Source organism: Labeo rohita, chromosome 3 (genome assembly GCF_022985175.1).
Source record: "Labeo rohita strain BAU-BD-2019 chromosome 3, IGBB_LRoh.1.0, whole genome shotgun sequence".
NCBI lineage: Eukaryota > Metazoa > Chordata > Actinopteri > Cypriniformes > Cyprinidae > Labeo > Labeo rohita.
Genome location: NC_066871.1, coordinates 2,351,724 through 2,365,436, shown reverse-complemented (window position 1 = coordinate 2,365,436; position 13,713 = coordinate 2,351,724). Strand labels below are relative to the sequence as shown.

Here is a 13,713-nt window from a genome sequence, read left to right as displayed (position 1 = left end):
GGCAAACTTCAGTTTGTTCAATCAGTTTACCTTTCATGAGTGTATTTAGAGCTAACTTTTGAGTTTATGAAACTGACACCTTTTAAGTAATATAAATTGTTTAATTGTTTTGATTTTAAAGGGATAGTTCACCCTTAATTTTATGACACTATGAGAATACTTTTTGTACAAAAAAATAAATAAATAACGACTTTATTTAACCATTTTTCTCCTACTGTCTTCCACCATGCGCATACGTTGTGGTACTCTCCATAATGGAGAAAGACGGTAACACGTGGTAAAAGAATTGTTGAATAAAGTTGTTTTTTTTGTTTTGTTTTGTTTTTCGTACAAGAAATATTCTTGTAGTGTCATAAAATTAAGGCTGAACCACTGAAGTCACATGGACTATTTTAACGATGTCCTTACTACCTTTCTGGGCCTTGAATGTGGTTGGACCCTTGCTGTCTATGTAAGGTCAGAAAGCTCTCGGATTTCATCAAAAATATCTTAATTTGTCTTCTGAAGATGAATGAGGTTGAGTAATTAATGACAGAATTTTAATTTGTGCATTACCCAGCATGCCTTACCATGACATTTTAAAAGGAGAGCAAATGCTAAAACAATTACATAATGTTGCGTGTGGCATGCCTTGCCGTGGCATTTGACAGGGAAAGTAAATGCTAAAACGGTTACATAATGTGTGTGTGTCAATGCATTGTGTTACCAGTTAACACTTTAGTGTTTACTAAATTTGCTAATTATTGATAACCAATTTTTATTTACTAAAATGTTTAAATGAAGATTATGTGCTAAATTTAAATTAGCTTACTAAAATATTTCAGGTTAAAAGTATGTATAGACCATTTCACTAGATGTAAACATACTGGTCCCGATACACTTCCTGTTTCTTTTTTTTTTTTTTACTTTACACAAACATCACAAAAAAATACAACCAACATAACATTTGACTGGATGAAAATGTTACATTAGCACCTTTAAGATGTATTTGTATATGTGAAATTACAAAAAAAAAAAAAAAAAAAAAAAAAAAAACAGGAAGCACTTCTGGACCAGTGTTGTTTACATCTAGCGAAATGGTCTATATACAGCAATATTATATAGATGTTGGTGTGTTAAGAATATGACATGGTGCTTGTTTTTTTTATAAATAATTTAAAATAAAAATAATTAAATAATTATATTTATATATACACTACCGTTCAAAAGTTTGGGGTCAGTAAGACTTGTAATAGTCTTTAAAGAAGTCTCTTATGCTCATCAAGGCTGCATTTATTTGATTAAAAAAAAAACAGTAATATTGCAAAATGTTTTTACAATATAAAATAATGTTTTTTATTTTAACATACTTTAAAATAGAATTTATTCCTGTGATGAAAAGCTGAATTTTTATCAGCTGTTACTCCAGTCTTAAGTGTCACATGATCCTTCAGAAATCATTCCAATATGTGGATTTATTATTAGAATGATCAATGCTGGATAATATCAACAGTTGTGCTGCCAAATATTTTTTGGAACCTGTGATTTTTTTTTTCAGGATTCTTTCATGAATAACAAGTTTAAAAAGTACAGTGTTTATTCAAAATATAAATATTTTATAACAATATAAATTATTTATTATTAACTTTTAATAAACTTTTAATTATTAACTTAATACATCCTTGGTAAATAAAAGTATTAATTTCTTAAAAAAAAAAAAAAAAAGAAAGAAACAATAAAAATGTACTGACCCCAAACTTTTGAACGGTAGTGTATATATATATGTATATATATATAGTTAGAGCCTTATATATATATGTATATATATATATATAATTAAAAATAATTAAAAATTTAAAAATAAGTTGTTGTTGTTTTTTTTTTTTAATAATTTGCATGAATTGAAAAGTTAACAAAAAGGCCTCTTTAAAATCACTCAAGTGTCTTCAGATAGGTCCTGACCATATTGGTATTGTATTTTCATGTGAATATCCACTAAATAAAGAGGAATTCATGTAATTCATTTCCTACCTTTTACTGAATTCATTTTCTGAAAAGCCATTTTCTGGTCGTCAGTCATCTCACCCATCATTTGCTCTATCTTAGACAAAAATAAATAAATAAATTAATTAATTCATAAAAAGTACTTGAATAACATTACAAAAAAATAAAAAAAATTAAAAAAAATATGGACCATTATAGACAGACAGACAAATAGAGCGTGTAATATGTGCTACACTATTTTCACATGTGGCAATATGGGGTCAGCAGTAACATTTAGTAAATGTTAGGAAACCAAATAAATAAAATCACCTATTTATTTGGCTTAATAAGCGAAGTACTGGTAATGACATTTTTCCTATTACTTCTGAATAATGTTATATGAAAAATAACATTCATCATTCGCTCATGTTAACAGGCCCGTGCAACAGTGCGACTATGGCGTTGTGTCTTTTGTTACCTTACTGTTGCTGTTCCTTGCGGTTTGAAAGAATGAACTGCTAGCAAAGTGGACGAAACCTTAACAGTTATCTAGCCCAGCAGACCTCAGATAACCATTAGCGCTATCTTGTACCTTCATGTAGTTAAACGGCAGTTGGCGGTCAAATCGGTAACCATAGTTACCAATCAACCGCGGAGACAGAACTCTGTTTACTTTATAGAGAGATGTGTTGTGAATTTGTAGATATTTTATTTGGTACAGTCAGTTTCTGTATATACACATACCTTAGTCTCTTTACCAAAACTGAACATTTTAACCGCTGTTGGTCACGAGCCACACACTATGGAAACCTATTTCTATGGAAGCCCATTTCCGCCACGTAAGAAAAAAAATCATATGCCTTAACGTTACTTAAAAAGTCGAAATTATGACATATTACGAGATAAAAAGTCAAAATTATGACTTGGTATGTCGAAATTATGACTTTAAAAGATATAATTATGAGATAAAGTCAAAATTATGACATAATTTCTATTTTTATTTCGTAATTATGACTTATGAATTAAAAGGTCGAAATTCAAAGTCGAGGTTATGACATAAATCGTCGAAATTATGACTTTAAATTTCTAAATTATGAGATAAAAGTCGTCGAAATTATGATTTAAATATTCCAAATTGATTTAATGACTTTATAAAACCATTGGTATGGACCAGTAACGTTAATTGCCACTTTTAATCTTACAATTCTGGCTTTTTTTTTTTTTTCTCTCTCAGAATTGCATGATACAAACTCTCAATTCTGAGTAAAACAGACAGAATATCAGTGCAGTAAATGGTAAAACTGTTTGCACTACAAATCAGTGTTTAATTTCTGTTTTATATTTTTTATGTATTCATAATTAGAATTATGAAATATGCTCATTGTTTTTTCCATATATAACATATTTCCATATATCTTATCTTCCATATATCTTTGTATGCAGCTCATATGTGAGAAAACAAGACAACACATACAAGTAACAAAATGAGAAAGACAAAGAATGCGTTTCATTATAAAACTTTATTGAAGGTTTGTTTGTCCTGGATCAGGATGGAATGATATGAAAAAAGATGTGAGAGTCCATCTCCATGGAAATAAGGAGAGGGCAATAAAACCAGACAATTTAAGAAGAGAAAAAAAAAAAAAATCAGTGCTCTGCGTTGCACCCGTTCACTTTAAAACCATTCAGAGCTCCAGCAATGCTTCACTCAACAACAGCTCGTACACAAATCCACACGAAACCGTCTTGAGATGTGTTCGTTCAACTCCACACCAACTCCATTTCAAACGCATCTGTTCACTTCAACAAAATAAGTGTGCTTTCACATACTTTTAAAAAAACAAGCAATGGAGAAAGCACTGCTCTGATTCCAACGAACGCAACACCCGAAGCGCGGCGCTTTGAATCACATCAGCTGATTTTGGATGAGTCTCTCGACAGCAGCTGTAGAACATCCACTTTGGCCTCTGGATCATTGGCAAACGTGTAAAATCTAGCTGAAATAAACATAAAAGAAGCTGACAAACGAAGCCCTGCGGCTCTCAGAAACACGCCGCCGCTGAGATCTCAGGCTGGCCCCTGGCGAAAGGCAATACACGACCACCGAAGCAGTGATCCGCGTCCTTGAGGAGGATGGGCCGTGGTTTGGCTGTGCGGCAGGTGTGATGTGCTGCTATAACTTCAAGGTTCCCGGCGGAAGGCTTCCATTGCACAGTCTGTAGAAGCGCAGGTCGTTCACGATACGGTACACTCCCTGAGAAAACGATGGCAGGTCCTGTGTAGGGTTGGAAGAGACACAAACAAGACATGACTTGCATGTTCACGCTGCATGACTGAACTCATGACATCATCCAAAAAGGATGAATGGGACAAATCTGTATACAGCTGAATCTGACAAAACCTGGCAAGAAAATGGTCATATTTCACTCCAAATGTAAAAAATACATAAATACATTGCTTAAAGAAAATGAAGACTGTTTTAGGACTATTCAGAAGTTTGGGCTCAGTAAAAAAAAAAGCAGCACATTTGTAAAAATTAGCACTTTAGGTATTAATGTCATAAGTCAAGTTCACTCACCCTCTCTGGCGTGAAGTTTCGGGCAAGCGTTGTGCGTTGGTGGGGGTCGAGGCCTTGGCAGCCATTGAGGAACTCTGGCAAGAAGGAAGAGTAGAACGCTGAAAAATCCACAGCCGCCATGTTGTAGAGCGCCAGCGTGATGTCGTCCTGAAGGAGGTCGTGACTCTTGTGCAGGAGGACTTGCAGGAGAACATTTATGAAGTGGAACAGCATGGCGTTCCGGAACAGCTTCTGAAATCAACATGCGACCACACGTCAAAACCAAAAAAAACTAAATTCATCTGAAACAAATACAATAACCCTATTGTAAATTATAAATAAAATTTAAAGAATTTATTTTTAATTTATATTCTATTAAATATAAACAAACAATGAAATTAAAATGTATTATACATATAAATAAAATGAAAACATGAGAAATACAAAAATAAATTAATTTGAATTTCTATTAAAAATGAATGTATTAATAATACAAAAAGAGAAAAAAAAAAACATGACCACAAATTTTAACATTTAGTTGACTTAAATTAACTTAAATTAAATATTAAAAGAAATCAAATTAAACATTTAAAATAAACAAATATAAACAGTAAATAAGTTTTATTTATTTATATTGAAAATTATAATTTATATTATAAATTAGAAATTAAAAATTAAAAGAAATTAAATTAAACATTTAATGTTTAAAATTAAGTTTATATTAAATGCTTCATTTATTTATTTTTTTAATTATTTTTTTATAATACAATTATACATTATAATTGTTTCAATATAAATAAAAATTAAACTTACTGTTTAAATACAAGTTTATATTAAATAAGTTTATTTTTTATATATATTAAAACAATTATAATGTATAATTTATATTAAATATACATTAAACTAAACTTTTTAATATTAATGAATTTTTTTTATTTTTTAAATTTATTTAATTAAGTTAGTTTTATTAAAAATTAGTCAGACCTTTTTATTTGTATTAAATTAGTTTAATTTTTATTTAGATTAAACGTAAATGAAATGAAAAAATATATTAAATTTACATTAAAATTAAACATTTTTAAATGGTTTAGTTCTTAAATTTGAAAAAAGCATTTTTAATTTTCAAAAAATATATATATAAATAAAATGAATTCACATGTTTAATTATTTTATATTAAAAATTCATGCAATGCATTTAAATAAATAAGTAAGTAAGTAAGTAAGTAAAAAAAAAATTTTTACCCTGTGGTACAGCTTGTGTTTGGTGTTCAGGACCTCCAGGTAACTCAAGTTTTGTTTGAAGATGTGAATATCTGGCTGTAGAAAAGACTGACCAAATGCCTACAAAACAAAGACATGGCTCTCAGACAAAAAAAATAAAAAATGGTCCAACACTACACAAGTCAGTGTTTCAAGTACTGCAACTGAAGCTTGAATTGTATGAAACAACAACCTGTGAACCACTAAAAGATATTGATAATAAGCCAGTAATATTGCACTGTGTTTGTCCACAAACACAAAAGTTCAACTGCAATGGTTAATCGACGTGGTTCTTTATGCAAATGAATGAATCAAACTCTGAATCAGTGAATCAGACTGAATAATATCAGCATGGAAAGTCAAGTCATGCTTTAGTGCAGTTATGCATGTGCGGTTGATACCTGCATGGCGGCAATGAACTGCGCTTGGTTCTCCATCAGTTCTTCAGCTCCGGTTCTCTGAACGCTGCTCAGCACTGAGCTCTTAAAAAAGAACCTCCAGTTCTGATGGAGAATCTGAAAGAGCAGCTCAAACATCTCGGCTTTCACATCTGGACAGGAACGCTGAAAAACACAGAGACAAAGTTCAGCAATGAAAACATTTTTACAGTGAGTTTCAGGCAAGCACAGCTGCAGTTTTATACCATTAAATTCACTGACTTAAAGCACTCAGAGGATGAGTGTCTTATATTCATGTCTCATACCTCTGCCACTATTGGGTAAACCTGATCCAAACAAAGACTGAGGATGCTGGGTAACAGAGGTTTGAAGGTCTGACCGGGTTCTTGAACCACCACCTGAGATATCAACCCAAAGATAAACAGTGAATGGCGTGTTTAATAACCACAGAAACCCAAGGCAAAGCTTTTGCTTTGGTTCCATTTACCTGCAGAATCTTGAGAAACTTCTGAACCACTTTGGATCCAGAGCTGCCCTCTTGCAGGATGCTCACCGCCAGCTGCTCTCTGAAGAAACATGATTTAGCCAAGTTAGATAAGCCTGACTAAATTAGCACTCACACTGAATCAGAAACAGCTGCTTGTCAGCAAATGACGTGAAGGTCACCTGGTGAACATGCTGAGGAAGGTCTGGATGATCTGCTCTGTGAAAGCCACACCCATCTGCACACGCAGCGCTTGAAACAGCGTCAGAAAGAAACTCAGCATCTCATCCGTCACATCTGAGAAAGAGCAAACGCATAAGACGACGTCAGTCCAATGAAAACACAGCAAATACAACATTATAAGGCAGGAAAGATGATGTTGTCATAAATGCTAATGAAAGTTTATGAGTTCACTGGCTATTCAAGCGATGACTGTTTACCTGGCTGCTGGATGAAGAGGGGGAAGAGTGCGAGCGTGACCTGGACTGACTCCTGCAGGCTGTGGTAACAGATCTGACGTGATTTGGTGGCCTCTCCTGATATACTGTCCACTAGATCCTTCAACACACACAGAGTCTGCTGGATCACTGCTTTACCTGAGGGACACATAATTATTTAAATCATTATAATTAGGTCTGTCGATTACATTTTACCCATGTCAAGTAACTGACATGGACTGACAAAACACCGGAAGTGGTGCTTTCCATGGACGAGAATCCATTAAACAGATTATTAGACCCATTTAAAATCATAATAAAGTATAATGATATTGTGAATTCACAAAGGCTATGATTCAATTAAATAAATGCGTGATGCAGGTTTAATATATGCGCTTTATTTACATGTGTGTAAATTCACTACGTGTATCTTGCAGTAAATGCTGCTCCACACAAACTGTTATCATTTACATGTGTGGAGCAGCTTAAAGTCCACCTCTGCATATTGCTGTGAGTTTGGGTTTATTAAGTTCATCTGTGAATGCAACATCTGCAATTTCACCGTATTTGTAAGGTAAATCATTTATAAACACATGCAAACATAGGTAACTACATCAATATCTTTCTCAATATATGCTAACTGTTCATCGCGATTTCAAAATAAAAGCTCAAACGCTCACTCTGAGTTTACAAGTTTCGATGTCCACATGTTCAAGAAATTACAGTGGCTATAGCATTTTTGTCATAAAGAGATGGCCAAATATTACAGATTAAGTTGACATTTGAATTAAATGTTGTTTAGTCAATGTTAAACAAGGATTAGGTTGCACTGTAAAGTTTAAAAACAATCGTCAGGCCATTGGCGCCCTCTGCAGTCATGTAATATAACGTACATTACTTCTATTGTTTATAATACATTATGTATTTTAACAGTTTTGTTGAATAAAACCATATGATAACTTGCTATTGTTACCTCAGTGTAATTATATAAATATTTTAAGTAATTTTAAAGCCTACTGTTCGCTTGGGTATTTATATTGAAAAAAAATATATATAAAATTATCTGATTAATCAGAATAATCGACAGATTACTCGATTACCAAAATAACTATTAGTGACAGCCAATTATAATGTTTTAAAAGATTTTAAAGGTTAACTAATACAAAGTAAGCCTTTCTAAATTATTATATATATATATATATATATATATATATATATTAATTTTATTCAGCAAGGATGTTTTAATTTGATCAAAATATATTCAATATAAGTAAATAAGTGAGTGAGTGAATTTGGGGTTAGTAATATGTGGTAAAATTGTTTAATGTTTTTGAAATTACTCTCTTATGCTCACCAAGTGTATTTAATTTGATGAAAAATACAGTAAAAATATTGTAAAATGTTACAATTTAAAATACCTATTTTCTATTTGAATATATATATATTATAATAAAAAAAGTTAAGGCTCTTTAATAGACAAAGTTCTAAAGAACAGCATTTATTTGAAAAATCTTTCGTAACATTATAAATGATTTAGCTGTCACTGACTAATCAATTCAATGCATACTTGCTGAATGAAAGGATTTATTTCCTAAACACACCCTACTGACCCTGTACTATAAATAACAATCATCTGTTGTTCTTACTGTTGGGGTGATGGTTGGGTGGGCGGGGCAGGAGGCGGTACTGCTGAGTGAGGCTGCTGAGAAGCCGCGCATGATTGGATGAACGGCTCGGCCACTGCTGCTCCGCCTCCGGCAGGCTGGGCCACGGCAACAGCAGCATGTTTGACAGAGCTCGACACACGAGGACATGAGCCTTGGACAAAAACGACAAATGTTACATCACAAGCAAATACTGACAGATCCAAGTACACAGTGCCACGCAGTCCTGTTTTCCTAAAATGGACCAATATAAACCCGCGCACACACACACACACACTCCTGAGGTAATCTGTGGTTATGATTCTCTGTGATCAGGTTGAAAATATTCTGCACCGCTGGCAACGACACCAGGAACACTGGCCGCACGGTGGTCGCCATGGAGACCAGGAGATGGCACGCAGATAACAGCAATTTCTCGGGAACCTGCGGCACACAGAGATCAGTTGGATAAGCGGTTTTCCCAGAGTCAAAGAATGAGGAAAAACTGGTTAAACACAATTCATCTAAAAATCTAGTGAAATCATAAACCTTAACACAGAGAGAAATGTTTTTGTTTGGACTAACGTAAAGATATCATGGCTTAATGAATTATAACAGTGTTTACTTTATGGTGTTAACATTGTAATATGCTGTGGGTGGTTGTAAAAGTACATTTTATCTCCCTCATCTGTTTGAAAGCCAAGCATATAAATTTCAAAATCAGGGTCCCAGTGTATTTTAGCTTATTTAAAGTTAAAAGTCCCACATAAAATGCATGTTTTTTTTACCTGAACATTTTTTTTTTCTGGTATTCTGGCTTAAAAACACAGTAATATCGCTAATTATTATTGGAATTTAAAATAACTGCTTTGTAGTTATATATATTTTAACATGTAATTTATTCCTGTGATGCAAAGCTAAATTTTAGCATCATCACTCCAGGCTTCAGTGTCACATGATCCTTCAGAAATCATTCAAATATGCCGATTTGCTGCTCAAGAACGATTTCCTACTATTATCAGTGTCATAGCTGTGCTGCATAATATTTCTGATAAAAAAGAACAGCATGTATTTGAAACATTTTATATTATATCCCTCTTATCTTTCTGAATAAGGAGCCAGACATACTAAATCATAGCTATTTCAAAATAAGAGTCCTGGTATATTTTAGGCTTGTTTATAATTACAAGTCCTGCATTATGCATGGAGAAAATAATGCAATGGATGCAGTATCTGTATTGACTAAATCTGTTGATTTTTTTTTTCCATATGCAATGAAACTAAGTTGTACAAACATGTACAAAATACAATAGTATCGTGCAATTAAAATATAATATATAACAATTCAAATTACAGCATGCACAGCAAGTGTGCATCGGATACAAATGAGCTTTTGTACTGCTCATCAGTACAGCTCATCTTTAATCGAAATCAGATCGCACTACATCGTAATGGGGTTAACCGTATTGCATTGGTAACTGCTTCATATGTATCTTTAATGTAATGTAGGCTATGCATCAAGATCGCATCAGCCTCAGTTATGAAGATGCACATCCTTAATATACATAGAACAAAACATGTTTTGAGTATTTCAAACATGCACTAACCATATCCTACTCTAACTGATCATTCATAAAGATCAAATCACCTTAGCATTGATGAGAGGGGTCGTGGCAGCCATGCTCGACGTGATGAGATCCACAAATTGCGTTTGATCTTGTTGTCTCTGTACCTCTCCGCAAAACTGAGCCAACCAATGAGAATACGCCTGCAGAGCAGCCAATGACTGCGCATGGCTGTAAAACAGATGTTTTTTTTTTTTTTTTTTTAAGTACAATTATAAAACAATCCACCTTTATGTTAATTGATGGCAAACAGCACCTTGAGCAGTGTTTATGACTACTTACACGTCTATAAGGTCCGGTTTGAGCACTGAGGGAACAGCCATTTCTACATCGTACAGGCTGATTTGAGAACCGTAACATGACACTTCCACCAGTCTGAAAGGAGAAACACAACTGCCATCACACATTTCAGTCAGTTAATTACATTTGACTAAAAAATATACCTCAAGCTATTAATCGGTCATTTATAATTCCTAAATGTTTAATATGATATTTGTGACCCTGGACCACAAAACCAGTCATAAGTGTCAATTTTTCAAATTTACATAATCTGAAAGCTGAATAAATGAGCTTTCCATTGATGTGTAATTTGTTATGGGACAATATTTGGTCGAAATCTGGAATCTGATGCAAAAAAACTCAAAATATTGAGAAAATCACCTTTAAAGTTGTCCAAATGAAGTTCTCAGCAATGCATACTACTAATCAACTACTACTAATCAAGATTTTTGGCATAAGAAAAAAAAAAAAAAAAATTAATAATTTTGATCCATACAAATGTATTTTTGGCTATTGCTACAGGACTGGTTTTGTGGTCGAGGGTCGCATTTGCTTACATTTAGTTGCATATTACTTTTTGACACTTTGAAAACAAGGAAATACTTTCAAATGGTTAAAGTAAAAACCAAACTCTTGTTTTTCTTTAATTAAAATGAGGCTTTGAACAGCATACAAAGGAAACTATTTATTTTTGGCAAGTTAGAATAGTAAATAGTATTGCTTAAGTTTTGGCATAATGGAAACAAAGTCATTAAAAGCGCATGTAAAAAATAACCAAGAGAAAAAAAAAAAAAAAAAAAAAAAAGTTTTTAAAAAAGGAGACAAAAAAGGTCTTTCATATCTTAAATGGTATTACAAAAGCCTTAATTCTCACTTTAGGAATTTAAATTTGGAAACAGAAAAAAGAAATCAAAATATGGCCTGATTAACAAGGCAAGAATTTAATAAATGTGAACACTGAACATTTCAAGTCAAAATGTAGCACTGTTACACTTTATACAGGCTAGTAACTAGTGATGCTTGACTTAGCAAACTCCACTAATAATAAAACTTGAGGTGTGAATCAGGGTTGCCATGTTTTCACAACAAAACCCACACAACTGCTGCTTAAAACCCAAAACTAGCCCAATCACATTTCTAGGGGATCCCCCGTTAAAAATTGTTTTCAGAGGGATAAAATACATGTTTTTTTCAGGGTTCCCTTAGTAAATTTGTATTTCAGGGGCTAAATATGACGTTATTGGTGTCACTTCAACAACCAGCGGCAACAGTGTTAAAGTAGGCCAATTCTGCGGACTTCCGCGGCAACACTGGTGTGAATCCTGGCATTAAACATGAGCAAATTCACAGAACATATAAAGCACACAGATAAGTAGTGTTGTTGTTAAAAGAGGAATTGTAAATCAGGAACTGACCTCTGCACGATGGCAAGAGCGTCGTTAAAGCGAGCGGTGAAAACGTCTCCTGTGAAGAACTCGGCCAGACGTCCCACAGCCTGCAGCAGAGAGCTCAGGTCTCTGAGAGCGCAGTGCAGCTTTCTGCAGTCGGCCTCCGCTGTGATGTTCAGCCTGCGACCTATTCTCACACAAACACAAAGAGGTGTGAAACCACTCAACATCAGCTGAAAGCAGCTCACTAGCCACATGAGAACAGAATCGCCACTAATAAACAGAGTGAAAATTACAAGACCACATTCTACTACAATACTGCTTACTAATCCCATATATCTACAGAGACTGCTTAAATGTTCAAGCAATCAGTAAAAAAGTACATTATCGTTGATAAGTTTGGGGTCAGTAAGTTAATACTTTTATTTCGCAAGGATGCGTTAAAATGCAATTTTAAAGAAAATAAATAAAATTATATTTTTTAATAGAATTTTCTGTTCAAAGAATTGTGAAAAATCACAAAAAAAGCAGCTCAACTGTTTTAAACATTAACAATAAGAGATGTCTCTTGAACAGCAAATCAGCATATTAGAATGATTTTTGAAGGATCATGTGACACTGAAGACTGGAATAATTATGCTGAAAATCCAGGTTTGATCACAGGAATAAATTTCATTTTAAAATACATTCAAACAGAAAACAGCCATTTTAAAAATCGCAATAATATTTCATAGTATCATTGTTTTGTTTTTTTTTGTGTGTGTGTGTATTTCAACCAAGTTACAAAAACCTTACCAACGCCAAACGTTTAAAAGGTAGTGTATGTTACAGTTCATGCAGAACTTCCTACTTTATACCTTATATTTATCTACTTGATATTTGTCTTTAGTTGTACAGTCTTAAATAAAACAAACCTCCAATTAATGGAGTGACTGTTAAAAAGTTAAATTCCCCACGTCACAGCAGTAAAATATTTGTGCAATATTTGATAGGAAGCATGATAGCAAAAAAAAAAAAAAAGTTACTGCCTGCCGAACAAGGAAATAAAGTTGTCAAACATCACATTTCCAGCAAATTCCCCTTTACGCTTTGGTGCATTAAGACAGTAACATTTGGATACAGTGTGAAAATGACACAGCATCTTGCATGGAATTTTTCAATAAGCTTTTTTCAAATATGCATTCTGAGGTTGTCTTATCTATGACAAATATATGCAATCCTGCCTTAAAATCTGACCAAAACAATGTCTCCTAAAATGGAAGGTTATTTGCATTGGGATAGCTAAAAGCATTATGTGGTTGTGCAAGTTTTGGAACAAAAAAAAAAAACAAAAAAACTATAAAATTGATAAAACATAAGACTGTGATAGTGAAGAGAAACTCACTTGTTCCTGATCTCACAATAAACTGTTGCAGCCCAAGATAAATGTCCAGATCCTCCTGAAGCACTGGAAACTAAAAACACTCACAATATTATATATTTAACATGAATGGCATTTAACATGCAAATTTAGAGCAATTAATATTAAAAGTAAAAATGCAATTTTTTTGCAAAAAAAAAAAAAAATAATAATAATAATAAAATAAAAAATAAATAAATTAAATTGACTGACAGCTCTAATACTCATACTTCTGTGGATTACAGCAGACTTTGATTTAAAATCGTAAATTCTACATTATT

General features: G+C 33.1%; 1 protein-coding gene and 1 long non-coding RNA gene across 2 annotated transcripts in view; both read right to left on the bottom strand.

The window, feature by feature from the left end:
- Positions 1–13,713, bottom strand: part of LOC127162662 (uncharacterized) — a 502,623-nt gene that overhangs the window by 27,862 nt on the left and 461,048 nt on the right. The window lies entirely within an intron of this gene.
- The window catches only part of xpo6 (exportin 6), a 29,037-nt gene continuing 18,787 nt past the window's right edge, over positions 3,464–13,713 (bottom strand). Inside the window, exons 12-25 of the mRNA XM_051105464.1 lie at positions 13,418–13,487; positions 12,061–12,220; positions 10,649–10,741; positions 10,390–10,537; positions 9,041–9,185; positions 8,745–8,918; positions 7,102–7,257; positions 6,844–6,958; positions 6,665–6,743; positions 6,483–6,575; positions 6,181–6,342; positions 5,762–5,860; positions 4,541–4,771; positions 3,464–4,237 (exon numbers count right to left, since the gene is read on the bottom strand). Coding sequence (XP_050961421.1) covers positions 4,136–4,237; positions 4,541–4,771; positions 5,762–5,860; positions 6,181–6,342; positions 6,483–6,575; positions 6,665–6,743; positions 6,844–6,958; positions 7,102–7,257; positions 8,745–8,918; positions 9,041–9,185; positions 10,390–10,537; positions 10,649–10,741; positions 12,061–12,220; positions 13,418–13,487 — 1,827 coding nt within the window. The 3' untranslated portion in view covers positions 3,464–4,135. The remainder of the gene's footprint in view (positions 4,238–4,540; positions 4,772–5,761; positions 5,861–6,180; positions 6,343–6,482; positions 6,576–6,664; positions 6,744–6,843; positions 6,959–7,101; positions 7,258–8,744; positions 8,919–9,040; positions 9,186–10,389; positions 10,538–10,648; positions 10,742–12,060; positions 12,221–13,417; positions 13,488–13,713) is intronic.